The following is a 17,656-nucleotide window of genomic DNA, read 5'->3' as shown; positions in this document are numbered from 1 at the left end:
ACAAATGCCAGGGGGAGACACTGAGCCCCCAGCCGGGTTTGACAGCTAGGTGTTGCGTGTTGACTGCTCCAGCTCTGCCATGTGTGCTCCACACTCCCTGCACTTGTTGTCGCCAGTTTGGCGGAGCGCGCAGAGAGAGAAAAATCTTAACACAGCGAAATGTGTTATGGTATGCATGGTATGGCGATGGTAGCGTTATCATAGAGATGTTGCGTTTGTGTTTTCAGCATGAAACCTCTTTTCGTCACACAATGACAGGAGTCTGGATTATTTGTGTGTATTGAAAAGTGACGAGGGCCACCAAATTGCAACAATAATGACTTCAAAAGCACTAATGGATCAACTTTTATAACGCGGGTTTTATGTTGCCTTACCTTCTGGATGCTTGGATTATCACTAAGAGCTATAGTTTAATTACTCAGGTAATTTAGTGGGATAATATTTAGGTCGTCTAATATTTATTTTAACTACTTCATACTAGTTTTTCCACACTTGTGTACACACTAGGCTGGTAGTATTACTCACATTTAAATCACATTTAAATATTGAAATGATTTACATTGTGCCTGTAGAACCATTGTGTAAAGCCATATAAATATAACCCAGTTTATCCACAGGTTGTCTGGTTGGACATAGCTCAGATATACCAGCATTTGAAGTCTCAGCATACGTCACACAGGGTCACTCCATTCAATTCACTTTTATCTGCTGACCGCACTCTAGAATAGGCTCTCTAGTAACCCTCCACAGATACACTTTTTACCTGAACTGTTTTTAGATTTGTTAGATTATTTATAGATGTATGTTGTAGTTATTGCTGTTTGTAGACAGATAGAAAGAGAGGCTAACGTATTAGCTGGTGTTTATTACCCCTCCTGACCCGCTCTACTGATTTTCTGTCACTTCATCAGCAGGAGAGCCCCTCAATGCCGCCGAGATACCTCAGCCGTCACAAACACTAGGAAAGCACAAACGGGGGCCCGCAAAGTCAGCAGAAATCCTGTCGGCTCTCCCCCCCCCACCTACTGTACACATACACACGCGGCATTACATAACCGAGTGAAGGAAAAGATAAAGAGGACAGTTTTACTACAAGGCTGTGCATGGCTTAGATCCCTGACCCACATCCTGTCCAGCAACAATGAAGTCTGGCTGTGCCAAGCTGGCTGAGTGACCATATGCTGACCTGAGAGTTATGTCTATTTAAGAAGCAAGTAAGCATGTGTAGTGAGCTCAATGAGGTGCTAGCATGGACCTTTTTCAAAGCAGACATGTTGACTTGTCAAAGTAGGAAAAGCCCAGCTGAAATTGTTATTGTTAATAACCTTAACGATGGCTCAATTCCATAAAGTGTCCCAGTAAGCGATTTCAGTGAGTCAGCATGCACAACACCAGGGCCTCTCCTAAGTGGAATGCAGCCATCATTAATGGTTTTGAATACACCTGTGCTTTTCCTACTATGACATGTCAACATGTCTGCCGTGAAAGAGGTTTATTGATGGCGTGAGCACACATAGAAAGGAATATCTTTTTGTAACCCACCAGTTCTGTTGGCAGGTTGTCCTCAGTTTAGTTAAAGAAAGAATACATCTGGAGTCAGTGTTAAGCTGAGTCCATCACTGGCTTATTTGAATCATCAAAATAAGTGCCTTTGTACGTCTGCCTCATCAGCATTCATGGTGTCAAACCTGACAGAAATAATGAACCTCCTAAAAGCACAATTTGTACGCCATCAGTAGTTGCAAAAGAACTGGAAGTGTGGCACTTCATTCACTACTAATCCTTCACAGCATAACACAATTATGCTGTGCTCCAACTGTGACTTTCAGCAGCCATCAAATGGGTATATGTTCTGTTTTAAAGCTTTGTCTTTCAGTGCTGTGTTGCAGTCTGTAGAAGCAGTAGAGTTGACGCCTTGACGGTGGCCAACAGGAACATTTTGTCCCATCGCCTAATCAGGGAGTCTGTGATTGTTACACTTCGGTCCCTCCAGAAAAACGCCATCGCATAATCAGCCAAAGTCCGCATATTTATGCGGGGGTCGCATTTTTTTCAAATACGCCGCATAAATTCCAGATTTCCGCACAAAATATGTGGGGCTTGCATGTTTTCGTAATTTTTCGTTGCAAAAAAGTCACATATCTTACCAGAAAGTTGAAAAATGTTGCATTTACTTCACACAAGAGCAGCCATTTTCCCCTGTTGCCATGGGAACGTTATGAAGTGACGTAATTACGCGACGTGAACATCATAAAAAAAAAGCAGGGTGTTGGGGGAGAATCACTTTTTTTTTTTTTTTCATCAAACCGCAGTTTTTGCAAGTTCCCACAATTTTTGCAAGTAATAATTTAATAATTTCATCGCATTAAATTGCTTAAATCTCCCGCATATTCAATTGCATCTTTTTAGGAAAAGGTGCTGCATAATCAAGGATTTTTGCCCACAACAATCACAATTTTTCTGGAAGGACTGACACTTGCACTGATCGTTAGATATGTAAACATTCATTAAGTCCTGTTCAGAGGAGCAGGTGTAGCTGGTCGGGAAACACAAGGGTCAGTTGGAATTTGGTGGGCTCAGTAAAGTCTCATAATATGCATGTAGGAAGGACACAAGAAAAAAATAGCTCATATGTACGTTGTTTGCATAATAAATTGCTGTTGTTCACAATAGAGTGGCGATTAGAAAAAATAAATGGAACTGATGAATTCTGTTTAACTCAGATTCTCAGATATGTACAAGCCATACTCTTTGGTAAGGAGTAAAAGTGTGCATGTACATGCGCACGTACAGTGGCTTGCATAAGTTTACACACCCCTGCTAAAGTTGACTAAAAGAGGAATAAAAAATCCATCTTTTGGAAATTGATCTTAATGCCTTAATTAAAAACTAATTAAAAAATCTAGCCTTTAAAGGAACACGCCAACTTATTGGGAATTTAGCTTATTCACCGTAACCCCCAGAGTAAGACAAGTCCATACATACCCTTCTCATCTCTGTGCGTGCTGTAACGCTGTCTGACGGCTCCAGCATTAGCTTAGCCCAGCACAGATCCTGCAGGTAACTGGTTCCAACTAGCCTACTGCTCCCAACAGTGACAAAATAACGCCAACATGTTCCTGTTTACATGTTGTGATTTGTAGAGTGACAGCGTGTACAAAAAACAACGTAACATGAGACACAGCCATCTTCCATCCGTAAACAAACTGGGAACTATATTCTCAGACAGGCTTGCTGTGAGCATATCACTCCGCCCAAGTACTATATTATTCCGCCTGAGAATATAGTTCCCGGTTTGTTTACGGTTAGAAGATGGCTGTGTCTCATGTTACGTTGTTTTTTGTAGATGCTGTGACTCTACAAATCACAACATGTCAATAAAAGCGTGTTAGGCCACTTTGATATAATCGAGCAGTAGGATTACTGGAACCATTCACCTGCCTGTTCTGTTATGGGCTGATGCCGCTGGAGCCGTCAGACAGCTTTACAGCACGCACGGAGATGAGAAGGGTATGTATAGACTTGTCTTACTCTGGGGGTTACGGTGAATAAGCTAAATTCCCAATAAGTTGCCGTGTTCCTTTTAAGGACACCAATTTTCTTTGTGAATGAATGTATCGTAAATGAATGAATAAATGTTCTTCCTGAAAATACAGGAAATCCTGGCCTTCAAAAATAAAAATCTGCCTGCCTCTATGGGAATTTAACATAGGGGTGTGTATACTTATGCCCCCTGTATTTTAAGGAAGAAGATTTATTTATTTATTTACGTTGCATTATTCATTCACAAAGAAAAGTGGTGTCCTTAAAGGTCGGATTTTTTCAAAAAAAAAATTTAATTAAGGCATTAAGATCAATTTCTAAAAGATTATTATTTTTTATTTTTTTATTACTCTTTTTATTCAACTTTAGCATGGGTTGATTCTCCTTTTGATTTATTGCTGTTGTAAACCAGTCTTCTCCGTTGTTAGATGTGAATGAATGTAGTGGCCGCCTGTTTGTCTCATCGCTGTGCTCCGTGGATTTTTAGATTGACTCACTGAGCAGATTGACTTTCCTCGCCTTCCTCTGTTCGGCGTGAGCTGAAAACACCTGCTGGAGGCCACACTTTTGTTGCCATGGCAACTTTTGTCATCTATTTTTCTTTGGAACACTTGATGGAAGAAAAACCTGATGCTGTGAAAAATAGATTTTCATTTGTCTCTCCTCTGTCTGCATCTGTGGCCGTGAAAGAAAGTGGCACTGCCACTGTGAAGTCTCCACAGTCCCAGAACACTTTGTGTAGAAAGAACAATATAATTGGAGGTTCATTATTAGTTGGTTTTCTGGGCTGACAGGCAAAGCACTTAGCAACTAGCCTACTCTGTAACTGAGTGCCCACTGCGTTGCACTAACGGCCTGAACTAACGTTCAGTTGCGTTTTCTTCCTGAAGTGTCCTTGAATTCTTGCCTCCTCATTTTTTGTTTGTTTGGGAAGAATGCCAATAAAGACAACTGGGTGTATCAGCATGGCCACACTTTTAGAAATCAGGTTTTTCCAGAAACAAACATTCAGTAGTGACTTGTCCACTTAAAATTTTGATTAAAACACAGTTGCAAAAGGTCCTAGAAAAACATAGTTCATTCTATCCTATGTGCCGTTTCTCAAAAGCCCTCTATCCAAACCCCCTCACCCTAATTCCTCAACACAGGAAATCCCAGGCTGTGAACCTTTGGTTGTGAGGATCACAGCTACGAAAGTTGAGGATATCTTTAAGTCTGTGGCAGCTCAGGGTAGCCTGCTGCGATCTGCCAAGCTGATATCCTTTTACAGAAGTGTGCAAAGGAACGTCTGGGCCCGGCTCAGGTTTAATTGGTTCCTTACGCTCACTCTTTATGCAGGTTCCCTGACTCGCAAAGCTCAGGGTTCACCAGCATGTCAGGCAGTGGGGTTCACAGAGGGAGGTGTTTTTTTTTTTTTTGAGAGGATGTGTTTGACAAGTTACATGAGAGAACAAACCCAGCGCCAGTTAAGCATCGGATCATAGGGTTTACATAAGGTCATGTCATATCGGCTGGCGACTCCTTGTATAGTTCTTTTAAAAATATAAAGGAAACTTGTTTCGGGCAGTATAAAACTACTCTGGGCTGAGTTTTCCCAGTAACCTTACCAAATAGGCTCAGGATGCTGCAAATGTTGGTATAATATAAAAATGGCTGGTGGATTTAAGACAAAAAATAATTAATTGAATGTATCAAATTTGAACATATGTGTCAGTGGCTTGTTGATCTTTACGTTGTTAGTTAATATCCTAACCTGGCCTGGGCTGGGACACCCATTCATACGGTTTGATAAAGTACTTACTGGACTTTAACTTATCATTGCACTTACAATAACGAGCGGAACTGTGCTCAATTTAGGTCATTGTGTCGTCTCATCTCCGGTTTTTCCTGCATCCACCTTGTGTGCGTTTGTGTGTGTGTGTGTGTGTGTGGGGCGGGGGGGACTGAGCAGCAGCCCTGCCCGCTGCAGACAGCCGACAGGATTGAAACGGCAGCCGCTGACTTAAGAGTAAAAAAAACGTTACAGCGTACAGTGATGTTAAAATGTCTACAGGTTGGCAGGGCGGTCTGAAATGTTTTGCACGGTCTTTCGCTGTACGTTTTGTTGGTAAATGTGAGATGTTCGAGTCTTCGTCTTCATATCACAAACAAGCTCTCTCTTTTACTCCCGCTTGGTCGGTGGCACTCAGTCACATTATACTGACGTAAAGTCTGGCACGTGGGACTGCCGGGATGGTTGAAGTCGCGGGAAACTCCGGTGATTGGAAAAAAAATTGCGAGTCGCACCAAATTCGTGGTGATTGGTTCAGTTGGCGTGATGGCGAAATCCTGGAGGAACTGGCTTATGTCAACTAGGGTGGAACGGTACACAGAAGTCACGGTTCGGTTCATACCTCGGTTCGGTACGAGTTCGGTCTCTCCCCTGAGCTAGCTGCAACAGCCTGAAGTGTGTAAAGTAAGATGTAAACAGTAAACAATAAGTACCCCAAATCATCTCCAGACTCCATCTGGAACTTGTAAACAAAGTAAGACAATTGGCTATAAAACTGAAAACACAGCCTCTCTGTTCTCTGCAAAGACAAACTAAATTACCTGATGAATGCAACGTAGGTCTACAAAATTTAATTTTACAAGAAATTCTTCATAGGGAAACCAAAACCCAAACTAGGCTATAGTATGAAATCATTCATAATGAAACTAATTGCATAATTGCCTCCGTGGCAAAGTTGGCAGCCTTGCTGTGTGCATTTTATTTTTCTTGGCAATTGAAAAATGACTCCAAGGCTCGGTTATAGGGGAATTCAGAAAGGGGTGGCCCATTAATGCTGAGTAGCATACATGCTGCTAGATGGTCCCCCTGTGGCCTGGACGGTCATTTTGACCATTTGAAATTTGTGTAATAACTTTGCTAAATAAAAAAAAAATACAATCCTGCTGGTACCTGACTTTTCCTAAAAGAGTCTGTATTTTCATTTGAAATAGTTTTTAGGCTATATACATTACACAAAAGGCAAAGAAAATACAATCTCTTTTACCTATTTTGGCCATTGTCGTGGTTTTGTTTTTAATCTTTTGCGTGGTTGAAGATGCATCTTGGTTGCTTAGTAATAATCATAGTCTGTCAGAGAAACGTAACTAGCGGTCTCGAGTAACAAGTGTGGGCATTAAGGGCATTAAGGTGGTAAGTGGGCAGAAGAGAGATAAAGAGGAAGCAGACGTGTTGTAGATGCAACCGGAGCAGAGTTAGTGGTTATTCATTTTATAACGCGGGCCCTGGAGGTAACCAGTCTCCGCTGGTTTTCTGATCATGGTCGGAAACGAAGCGATCAGGAGAGGTTAACCCATTGAACATTTTAACAGCTTATTACCGTACGCTTGTTGCCCTGTGCACTGATGCGCTCACCTGTTGACATTTCCGAATGCCTTCCTACAGTTGCTTAATAAGAAAGGGCTTTCCACACAAACAAAGGTAGCCTACATGTGTCATTAGTATGAGGGGGAAAAAATGAGATTTTAACTGTGTCGAGCTCGGACACAAATTTCTTAATGCCTGTCGGGCTCGGGCCGGGTTCGGTCACGGATCTGTCAGACGCGGGCCGGCTCGGACAGAAAAATCCGTCCCGATCCGGACTCTAGTGGGCATCACCGATGGGCCGAAGGCAAAGCCAGAGTCGGTAACGCAGGCTACGGCGTGGATGGACTGAATCTTCTGAATCAGAAGAAAAGCACCGGGCGCTCGCTCTGTGAAAGGCGCCGTAGGCCTACACATAGCCTAGATGGCCGGTAGCTGTCGACGTGTTCATATAACTTTATACATTCTACAACTGGCTGGAATCCTTACACACATCCTCTCCAAGGAGTGTACCAGCTGTAAAATGTCCCAGAGGAAGTTAATGCAGCAACTGGCAGAGGAGCTGAGAGCAGAGTTTATGGAGGGAAAAAGGGCAGCGGCGCACGGTCCGAGCTGCGCTGCGCACCGCAGCAGACACCAAAACGGAGGCAGTGCCCGTTAGGTCATAAATGTTCAAATAACATAGCCTACTTTTAATTGTTATTTGGCTGGAATTATATTGAATGAATTTCTCCCAATATGTTTCGGGACATGAATGTATGAAATAATCACGGTTTAGCCTACTATGCCATGATATATGATATCAAGGGGGTTGTATTGAATTAACAGCCACGTGCAATTTAGCTAGCAGGTGAAGGTGAAACAAAAAATGTGCAAAACAATAGACTAATTCAGGCTTAAATGAGCTGACAATATAAGTTAGGCTATACGACTTAGAGTTCTCAAGGATGCACGCATGCCATCTCAACCGGGTCCTCTGGGCAGCCTGTCTCTTTTTTTCTTTCTCCCTTTTTTCTGAGTGGCACGCGTGCCCACTCGCATTGTGAAGCGCGTGTCCACGCTATTCTGCGACTCTTAACAATCACTGCTGATAGACGGCTTTTTTCTGATACCTTGGCGGGAGAAATCTAACCGTGGCGGACCGCGACTTGCCAATCAACATAGAGGAAACACTGAGTCTTATCCACCACTCTCTCGCCTGTACTACTGTAACTGACTGGGAAACCAACGTTTTTTCCCCAAACTTGCGATCTAAAAGAGGCCGCCTGGTCCTCGAACTCTTGTGGGTCGCCACCACTCGCCATACTCGTTAGTGCTGCTATCGCTGACTCACTAAAACGGCATGCATAGGCGGAGCTTGGCTACATAGGCGGCGCGCCAATCAGAGCTTCAGAGCTAAGGCGGGGCTACAGATGAGGTGTCCCTAAAGAACCTGCGTATCTAACAGTAGTTCCACATTACATTAATTAATTTGCACGCAAGCTCTATTTATTTTTATTCCGTGTAAATTCATGCACCGAACCGAGACGCCCGTACCGTTTCGGTTCAGTACGAATACATGTGCCTTTCCACCCCTAATGTCAACATGGTTTAGACTTTTACCTCATTGCACAAAGTGATTAAGCTTAACCAAAGTTATGTTGATGTACACATTTCCATTAATACTTATAAGGAACTTTATAGACAGTGATTGTGTCAACACTTACCATGATACGTACATGTTATTAAAAGGTTTAATTTAAATGTTTCTCTAACTCAAGACACAACTCCCTTCAGCATAGATGTACAGAAGCTTTTGCTTGTAATCGCTGGTCAAGGCTGGCAGTATGATCCAAATTAAATTGATTTTGCTTTGTCCGCAGCTGTCAAACTGCTATGAAATAAAGTGCTCAGGGAATTGCAAGAATGCAATACTTAACTGTGTTCAGAGCTTACTTTTCTAAATAGCTTTTTAACATTTAAAAATACTCAGATCTGGGGATGGAGAACAACAGCCTGCTGGTGAACAAGGCTTTGCGAAAGTTACAGCAAGCTTGGCTGGACTGTCTGCACACACTGCAACCTGTGATTTGCGTGTGCGAACATGCAAATTCAGTCGTGTTTACAGTAAAATGCCAGCTTGCGTTGGTGACAAATTGCTAGTCCTTCGCATAGAATAGATGGCGATTTGTTTGTGGTATGTGTATGTTTGCATCCCAAACTCCTTTAGAGCCACTAACCAGCAGGCGGTGGATGATGAATGTTCCCTGAATCCTCTTGGGTGAACACTTTCACTTTATTCCCAAGGTCCTCAAGGCTAATAACTCTTTGTGTTTTGGTTGTAGAGAAAGTGTACAACGCACGGCTTGTTGATAAGCGGACCATGGGCAGATGGTTCAGCTCTGGACACGTGCTGTGTCCTTTCATGCCAGCTCACGGCTCTGATGTGGTTCTCCCGTTACTCCACGCAGAGCTCCTCATGGCTTTGGATTATACTTGAGGCCTTAACCACTTAAAAATCCCACGCAAGTGTGGAAGTGTCTAAAATGTAACGGTTTTCGGGTGATGAAAATTAGCCATGCACAGACGTGGTTTCGTTAATGATTATGTTTGCCAGCCACAATCACAATGTCATTAAACACTCACCAAAACTGTGGCTCTGGGGGAGAAGAGTCTGTCAAATGAGTAGGAGCCCTGTTAAAATACTTGTTAGAGCAAGATGGGCCGGATTGGCCATCTGCTGCATCAAATGCTGAGCGGAGGCCTACAAAGATTGTGCTCTACAGAGTGAGCATTCATTTGTAATTAGCTGCAATGTATTTGATGCAGATGTTCTAACTAGGGCTTAAAGTAGATCTACACTTACGATATATTCTAGTCATTCGATAAAATGTTTGTGAAGGCCAATCCGTTATTTTATTAAGGCATATTTTCAACAGTATGTGATTAATGTTGGCGTGGGATTCTTCTTAGCATCACATTTTTAGGTGTCTATCCAATTTACATAATGTAGAAAAAAACAGTCTGTGCTTGCTGAGTTCAAGAGTCAACGATGTGACTCACTTGCCAGCGTCTCGGCTTGTGCTGCCAAGTTAGTACAAGAAAGTTGCAGTTACTTCATCTATGATCCCATGGCTCGGAATGTGCAACCGCATTGTTGTCAACTTTTAGGACAAATTTCTTTCCCGACTAACTTTGTGACTGGCTCTCACTGGGAGTTGCAGCAAATGAAAACAATGAGTCACTGTTGTGATAGTAGGGTTACCTGTGCAGGGTCTTAAAACGACGTCTCTGCCAGAGAGCACAGGCTTTGAAGTACAGCTACACTGACTGAATCTCACCTCTGTGTGCGCGCAGTGGGCTTACACACCACTTGAAGCTCCTTGTATCTCAGAAAGGCTCTGTTCAACACCCCCAAATCCTACACCATTCTTCTACCAGTGACTCATTTCTCGAGGTGTGTGTGTGTGTGTGTGTGTGTGTGTGTGTGTGTGTGTGTGTGTGTGTGTGTGTGTGTGTGTGTGTGTGTGTGTGTGTGTGTGTGTGTGTTAGCATAACATACTATGACAAATGGTATGTTCTGCCTGGTTTAACAAGCCGAGCTAACAAATGTCAGGAAAAAAAACATTGGAAGAAGATCAGTAAAAGGAATTAGAAAGGATTTAGGAAGATGTGTGGCAGCTCTGTCCTGTTTTGAAATGCTTTGTTTTTGAATAATTGCCAGCACACTATGCACTCAATTTTAATGGACAGGCTGTAATTCCCATTACGTTCTTTAGGGTTAGTTTAAATAAAACTGCAAGTGTAATGAGAGTTTGGGATTGCAATCTCTCCTAATGTGAGATGTCATTTGTGATTGTGCGGACTCTTGTGTACCTATCCTCTGCTACAAGTCACATTAATTAACCAACACAAGCCCATGCTGTTAAATCCTCTACTCCAATGGTGGTAATCTGGAATAGCTGGTTGTTTTGCGGTTGGTAGTCCTCTCTGAAAGAGACTGGGTTTCTGAGTTCAGTGTATCTGGAAACAAATTAAAAATGTGTTAAACTAATGGTGAAACAGAAGTGTTTTTCACCAGCCAAATTAATCTCATTTGTATTCCCATTACCCACAGGATACTTATTTGTCAATTGCATATCAACGTAATGAAATGCTATTTATGAAAAACTGTTTTGGTCTACTGGTTGATAAATCTTAATATTAACTTTGCCATGCTAGTGTGAGCATGTCTTCTGGGAGAACAAGAACACCATACAACTGAATCAAGAAGAGGATTTCTGAAAAAGAAAGTCGGCAGAGCTCCTTAAATTGCAGACAGTCTTTTGTAAAGCGTGGTTTTGTTTCTCTCTTCCAGGAGCACCATCTCCAGCGGGCCATCTCGGCGCAGCAGGTATATGGCGAGAAGCACAACATGGTCATCCCCGTCCCCGAGGCAGAGCGCAACATCACGCACTACGAGTCCCTCTACCCCGGGGAGTTCAAGATGCCAAAGCAGCTTATTCACATACAGCGTGAGTAGCAGCCCGCTTGCAACAAGATTATCCCTTTTAGCTCCGTTGGTGGCCTGTGAGCACGTGGTGACGTTGTTACTGTTTGGATGCACCGGGTGTGTCGGATGCTCTCAGGGTTTATGCTGCTGAGAGATGAGTGTATGCCTATTTAACTTCGGATTTTTGAAGCAGTTCTTATTGTGGATGTGAGGTCAGTTCAACTGACTACCAGTGAAAGCGGGCCTCATTTGTGTCAGATCACATGCTTAAAAAAAAAAAAATTAGATTTGTCCTATAGAAGCCCTATGCATGGGCACTAAATATCACCACCGTATGTATGTGAATAATAAAGCACACCAGTGTTGCAGAGCTCAAGTGGAAAACGGACATCTGTATACTTGACACGTGTGTTTCGTTGCGATTGTTGTCCCTTGAGGGTTTGGCAGCAGGTGTGGGATTTCGGAAAAGGTTTCAAAGTGTTGGATCAGTCTTCATGGGTGATACAAATTAGCTGTCAGTGGGTTATTGGTGGAGATTGAAAGGAGAATTGCACTGGCGATATGATCGGTTCAAAATTGAATTGGGCATGTTCGCGCAGGTGAAATCATACGTTTGCAACCAAAACAAATAGCTGTATGTGCCGTCTTATCACCAGTGTTACTGCCTCCCTCTGTGCTGTGGTTGTCAGCGTAAGTCTGTATAAGCGTGGTTCGTTTTCTGGTTTTTAAAACGTTTGAAGAAGTTCCCTCATGGCATTAAACAAACGGGCCGGTTTGTTTTGCGGTGTACTGCAGCCATTAGATGCACTCTGTTTGAATTAGCAACGTGCTGCAGCAGATATGTTCACCATCATTTTGCAGCTCAGTTTTTCTGTTATCGAGCAGTTTAAAATATTGGTCAGTGAGAGGGAATGCTGCATACCCTTCTAAAATGCATTAGGTTTGGACAGTTAATGTGTTGATTAGAGTGGGGCTCTGATGGTGACAGTGCAGTAAATGTGTTTTTTAGTCCAGTGGTCACAGAAGCTGATAGATTACAGCCACTTTCTGCATTTTACCAGACTAATATTTTAAGAAATTTCCAGACTAATGCTAAATATTTTTGGCTAGACTGACTGCTAGTAGGGCAAACAATCTTAGCCACAGGCATATTATCTGCATTTCATACCACATGGCTTGTGTTTATTGACTTTGCCTGAAATCCACTGCTGCATGTAAATGACATTGCATTATAGAATCCTGACATGAGATTATTCCACTTTGGTGGAATCTTTTTTTATTTGTTAGTTAGTCCATCTGACATATCTGATCCAACACATGCTACAGATTTTCAGAAAATTGTGAAGTTGTCTGTGCAAGGTGTAAAGTGTTGCTTTTTTCCCTGCTGAGAAATGAAATGTTTAATATCCTTCAATATGGTGTAATTGTTTAATAATTCATCAGATTCATGCACAGTGCAACCTGCTCAAGTGTTTTTTTTTTTTTTCTCCCCAAATGTGATGATGTGTCTCATTCAGGCAGTTCTGTTCCCGCCGGTGCCTTTGAATGACTGTTCAGTAACTAACTGTTTTCCATCTCACAGCTTTCAGTTTGGATACAGAGCAGCCTGACTACGACCTAGATTCAGAGGATGAGACGTTTGTGAATAAGCTGAAGAAGAAAATGGAAATTACTGCCCTGCAGTTTGAAGAAATGATAGATCGACTGGAGAAAGGCAGTGGACAGCAGGTATTTATCAGTTTGTGGCGGGGGGGGAGAATCCTGGTTTGCATGGTTTTTGCACAAACAGATCTCTGGCTTTACTTTGACACAGAGTAAATAAGCCTGCGGAGCCAGAGTGTGCTTTACTCTGTAGTGAATTAAATACTGGTCCTTACCCTGTAATTTTAGTAATTCGAGAGGTGGGTCTTGGCCTTGGTTCGTGCTTTTTTTTTTATATATATATATAGTTACAGAAAGCTTTGCATTTTCTACTCCCAGCTACTACGTGAAGTTCTTGTCATCTCTGACTAATAAGTGGGCTACTTAAATTCATACATCTGTCAAACTTACAGTACAGATCCATTTTAGCAACACGACTGAGGTGTGGTGTCGCAACGTCCTACACCCATGGTTGATGCTCCACGCCCTTGACCGGCAGCTGATTGGACGAACGCGTCACCTGGGTCTGGCTACTCCCGAATTTCAAAACAACTATCATGGCGGCTCGTTCAGAATCCGATCTCATATTGTACGGAAATAGTTCACCGAAACGTGTTTCTGAAAACGTTTTAATGGAGAAATATCCATGCAGTTGCTGAATCGGTCTTCATTTCAGTTTGAAAGATTTTCGTCTACTTCTATTGGATAGTCGCGTCGCGTTCAACGGATTAATTAGCATAAAGATGGGCATCGGCCAGCTTTTTTGAAGCGCAGCATTTTTTTCCAAATGCAGCGGCGCCTTCCCGTGGTGCTTTGCGGGCGCGTTAAAGTCGCTTGACGTCACCCATAGGGAATTGAGTGGAGCGCGGTGCGACAGAAGCGTCGCGCAGCCATGTGGATCAGCACCGTTAGAAGTGTGCGTTTATGACGTGTGCCTGAAGGCAACAAGACTCCACCACACTGCTGAAAGCCAAAAAGCAATGTGTTGGAGTGTTTATGGCTGTCTGGAAATGACTGCAGCGTGTTTAAAACACCTGGTTTCTCTGAGTACATAAGTACCCGAGCATTGCACTGACCTGGTCTCCCCTATGTCGCTCCGCAGCTCGTCAGTCTCCAGGAGGCCAAACTGTTGCTGAAGGAGGACGATGAGCTGATCAAGGAGGTGTTTGACTACTGGAGCCGCAAAAGGAAAACCTGCAAGGGTGGCTCCCTCATCCCCAACGTCAAGCAGGAGAAGAGGGACGGCTCCAGCACCAGCGACCCCTATGTGGCCTTCCGCCGACGAACCGAGAAGATGCAGACCAGAAAGGTAGGAATCTGTGGCCAGGAGAATAAGGCAGACGGCAAGGCAAATGGAAGAATTTGTCTTGTACCTGTTAGGGCTTTGACTTTTGCCCAAAAACCTTATTCGAAGTTCGTTTGTTTGTTAATATTAATATTTGAATATATTTGAATATTTATTAATAATATTTTGACCATTAAATGCCTTCAGTTTGTAAAAAACAAAAATTAAAAGTCAGACCCTGGATTAAACACAAACAGTATGCTTTCGACAGGAAGTTCAGAGCGTTCACCGTAGCCTACGTAAGTGGTCTGATGTTTATACTCGTGTGCTGGTGTGTGTGGGCGGTGCCAACTTATGGTGTTTTTCCATTACATGGTACCTGCTCGACTCGCCTTGACTCTACTCGCCTCGACGCGCTGTGCGTCCGTTTTCCATTGCAGATTTTAGTACCGCCTCAGCGTGGCTGGTCGTCATAGCGACTGCCGTGGGTGTGGCTTAGTAGCGTTGGCTTTTCCCCGACTCATTTCCTGGTTCTCCGTCTCCGTAAACAACATGATATCAAAGAGAGTTAACTTTTACTGCTCCAGATTTTCCACCGTGGTCAGAAAGAACAGGCAGACACTTTGTTTCTCTCACATATATATGACTCTAGAGTCGCTACTCGCTGCGGAGATAATCGCCGTCACTCTCTCACTTCGCCCTCGCTCACCAGCTCCCCACACAAACAAATCACACATGCACACACCAGCGCACAAGTATAAACATCAGGCCACTTGTAAGCTACGGAGAAAGCTCTGCGTGGAGCCTCCGGCAGCAAAATACCACCGCTGGCTGAACTATTTAAAAATGCCGTCTCTCGCTAGCAATGCAGTGATCAGTGACGATTCTTTCCGACCAGTCAGCAGCCTGCAGGGTTTCACGTCACCGTTTCGGCTCGCCTCAGCTCGCTTGGAACCTCGACTGAGGTGGTACTAAAAAAAGTACCTGTTAGCAGGTACCAGGTACTTTTTTTCGTAATGGAAAACCAAAAAAGTCGAGGCGAGTCGAGCCGGTACCATGTAATGGAAAAGCGCCATTTGCGACTTTTTTTTTTCACAAAAGAGACTAGCGACTTTCTGAAGAAAAGACAGCGACTTTCTGTAAAATAAAAGAGTCGCCAGTATTGTCCAGCGAGCACGCAATGTATTTCTCTCCTGTGGCCACCGAAACAGTCACCTTTCTCTTCTGTTGTGTGACTGGAGAGGGCCCCCTCTGTGCTCTCTCCTCATGGGCAGCAGCACTGAGCAGGCAGGTAGGAAGGGGAGAAGGGACAGGGTGCGGCGCCGGTGTAGGTAGGAGAGACAGCGGAACGCGACGGGAGAAAGACGCCGCTGAGCTGGCCTGGCCCTGGGCCAGCCTGCTTTCTTTGAGAATTAGGGGGGAATGCACCGCTACCGAGCCACGGCGACGTGTAGTTACATTTTGAAATGCGTGAAGAAGCCTCGGAATCTGAACTGAAAACGTTTACAAGCAAACGCATTTACAAAAAATAATGCCCATAACCGGTTCAAATATTAAGGGCAGACTAATATTCGTTCAAATATCATTAATTTTTTTTTATATTCGAATGGTATTCGAATAACAAAGTTCAGAGTCAAAGCCCTAGTAGCTGTTGCATGCAGGTTGTGGCTGCTCGGTGGCCTAGTAGTTGGGAAATTGTCCTTTTTATCTTAAAGGGCAACGGTGGTGTTTTTGCCCCTTGTAGGACAATTAGCCACCAAAGAGCAATGCCTCTGATCTCAGGTGATTCTTGTGGCTGTCTGAATTATCACTGTTCCGTTTTCAGAACCGAAAGAATGACGAGGCATCATATGAGAAGATGCTGAAACTGCGCAGGGACCTGAGCCGAGCTGTCACCATCCTGGAGATGATCAAGAGGCGGGAAAAGAGCAAGAGAGAACTGCTGCACCTCACACTGGAGATTGTGGAAAAGAGGTGAGTAAGGCCAGTGAGTCAAATTGGCCCGTAGAGAGTTTGGCAGCGGTTGTTTAGGTTGTCTGCACAGCATTAACCACCTCGTTAGGCAAGTAGCTGCTATTAGGAGGCTTGTTCACAGGAGTATGATAAAGGCACACTTCGCTTAGCTGATTAGATGCCAAATTTTCGTGAACAGATAAATTTGTTGGATATTATCGTGTCATGCAGCTGTGCTCTCATTTTCCCCAGCAGTGTTTTGGGAATGGTTTCTGATAAGGATTTAAAACGTGTTGGAGCTCCTGAAAGCCGAGAAGGTGACGGTGTCGAGACCTTTTCTACTTGTTGTTTTCAGTGGCTTATCTGGTTAACCTTCATGTCTGATTAGGTTTTTGTTTGCTTGCCAAGTTGAAGTCCCAAGTAGAGTCAATTAGGACGCTTGTCTGCAAGATTGGTAATGTGAAAGAGTCAGCCACATATTTTCTGTAGGTCAGGCTCCACAGCTTGTGTTAATTGGGGGCACAGTTATGTACACTGTTTAGCATGCATTATCAATTTAGAGTCCCTCCTGTTTTATTCAGTAGTGTCGGGAGCAAATTAGCTTTTTGACCTCTCTGTGGCTGCTTGATTCTTTTCCCCAGTCTGTTAGGGAGTACACTAGGGTTGCACGATATTGACAAAATGTGACATTGCGATATCGATTATGAATATTGCGATATCGATGTGTAAAATTACAAAAGTTATGGGAAAACTCATCAATATAGATTCATAACAAATAAAACAAGTTTTCTTACAGACACAAGGTTGTAAAATTTTAACTGACGGTCTTATTGGAACTGGTCCAACATGAATAAATAAATAAATAAGGACCATGTCTACAGAACAGGACATGTTTTACTGGTTGTACAGCATAAAATAGATAAAGACAACAGGACACAACTTTTCTTTTCTTTTCGTTGTCTCCATCTATTTCTTCACTTACACTGTCACTCTGTCGAAATATGCACACACGTGGTACGCTCCATAGGGTTGGTCACGTAGTGGGCCCGTGCGCTGACGTGCACTAACATGTGTAAGTGACACGGTAACTGGCCAATGAAACGATGATCATTATTGTTGTGAATTCCTCACGCTACGGAGACTGCTTAGGTTACAGTCTGTGTAGTTACGGCTACGTTAGTTTTCAAGCAGGCTCTATCGCAGCGCTCCACAATATAAACAAAATATTGCAACACCTTTTTCTATATAATATTGGGCAACGTGATATTGCGATAACGATATTGAGTCAATATATCATGCACCCCTAGAAAAATAGTACCAACACTACATGTTGGTACTATTTTGTGTTTTTAATTTCTTTCTTTCCAAGCCCAACTTTGAATTGTTCTTTGTTTCCCCAGCCAGAGCCTTT

General features: G+C 43.2%; 1 protein-coding gene across 2 annotated transcripts in view; it reads left to right on the top strand.

Annotated features, from left to right (window-relative positions):
- LOC120552328 (enhancer of polycomb homolog 1-like) overlaps positions 1-17,656 on the top strand; it is a 47,205-nt gene that overhangs the window by 6,806 nt on the left and 22,743 nt on the right. For both annotated transcript variants that reach the window (XM_039790272.1, XM_039790271.1), the window contains 4 exons: positions 11,232-11,388; positions 12,949-13,094; positions 14,110-14,316; positions 16,118-16,266. In XM_039790272.1, coding sequence (XP_039646206.1) covers positions 11,289-11,388; positions 12,949-13,094; positions 14,110-14,316; positions 16,118-16,266 — 602 coding nt within the window. In that variant the 5' untranslated portion in view covers positions 11,232-11,288. The remainder of the gene's footprint in view (positions 1-11,231; positions 11,389-12,948; positions 13,095-14,109; positions 14,317-16,117; positions 16,267-17,656) is intronic.

Source organism: Perca fluviatilis, chromosome 22, assembly GCF_010015445.1.
Source record: "Perca fluviatilis chromosome 22, GENO_Pfluv_1.0, whole genome shotgun sequence".
Classification (NCBI taxonomy): Eukaryota; Metazoa; Chordata; class Actinopteri; order Perciformes; family Percidae; genus Perca; species Perca fluviatilis.
This window is presented reverse-complemented; position numbering and strand designations above follow the sequence as displayed.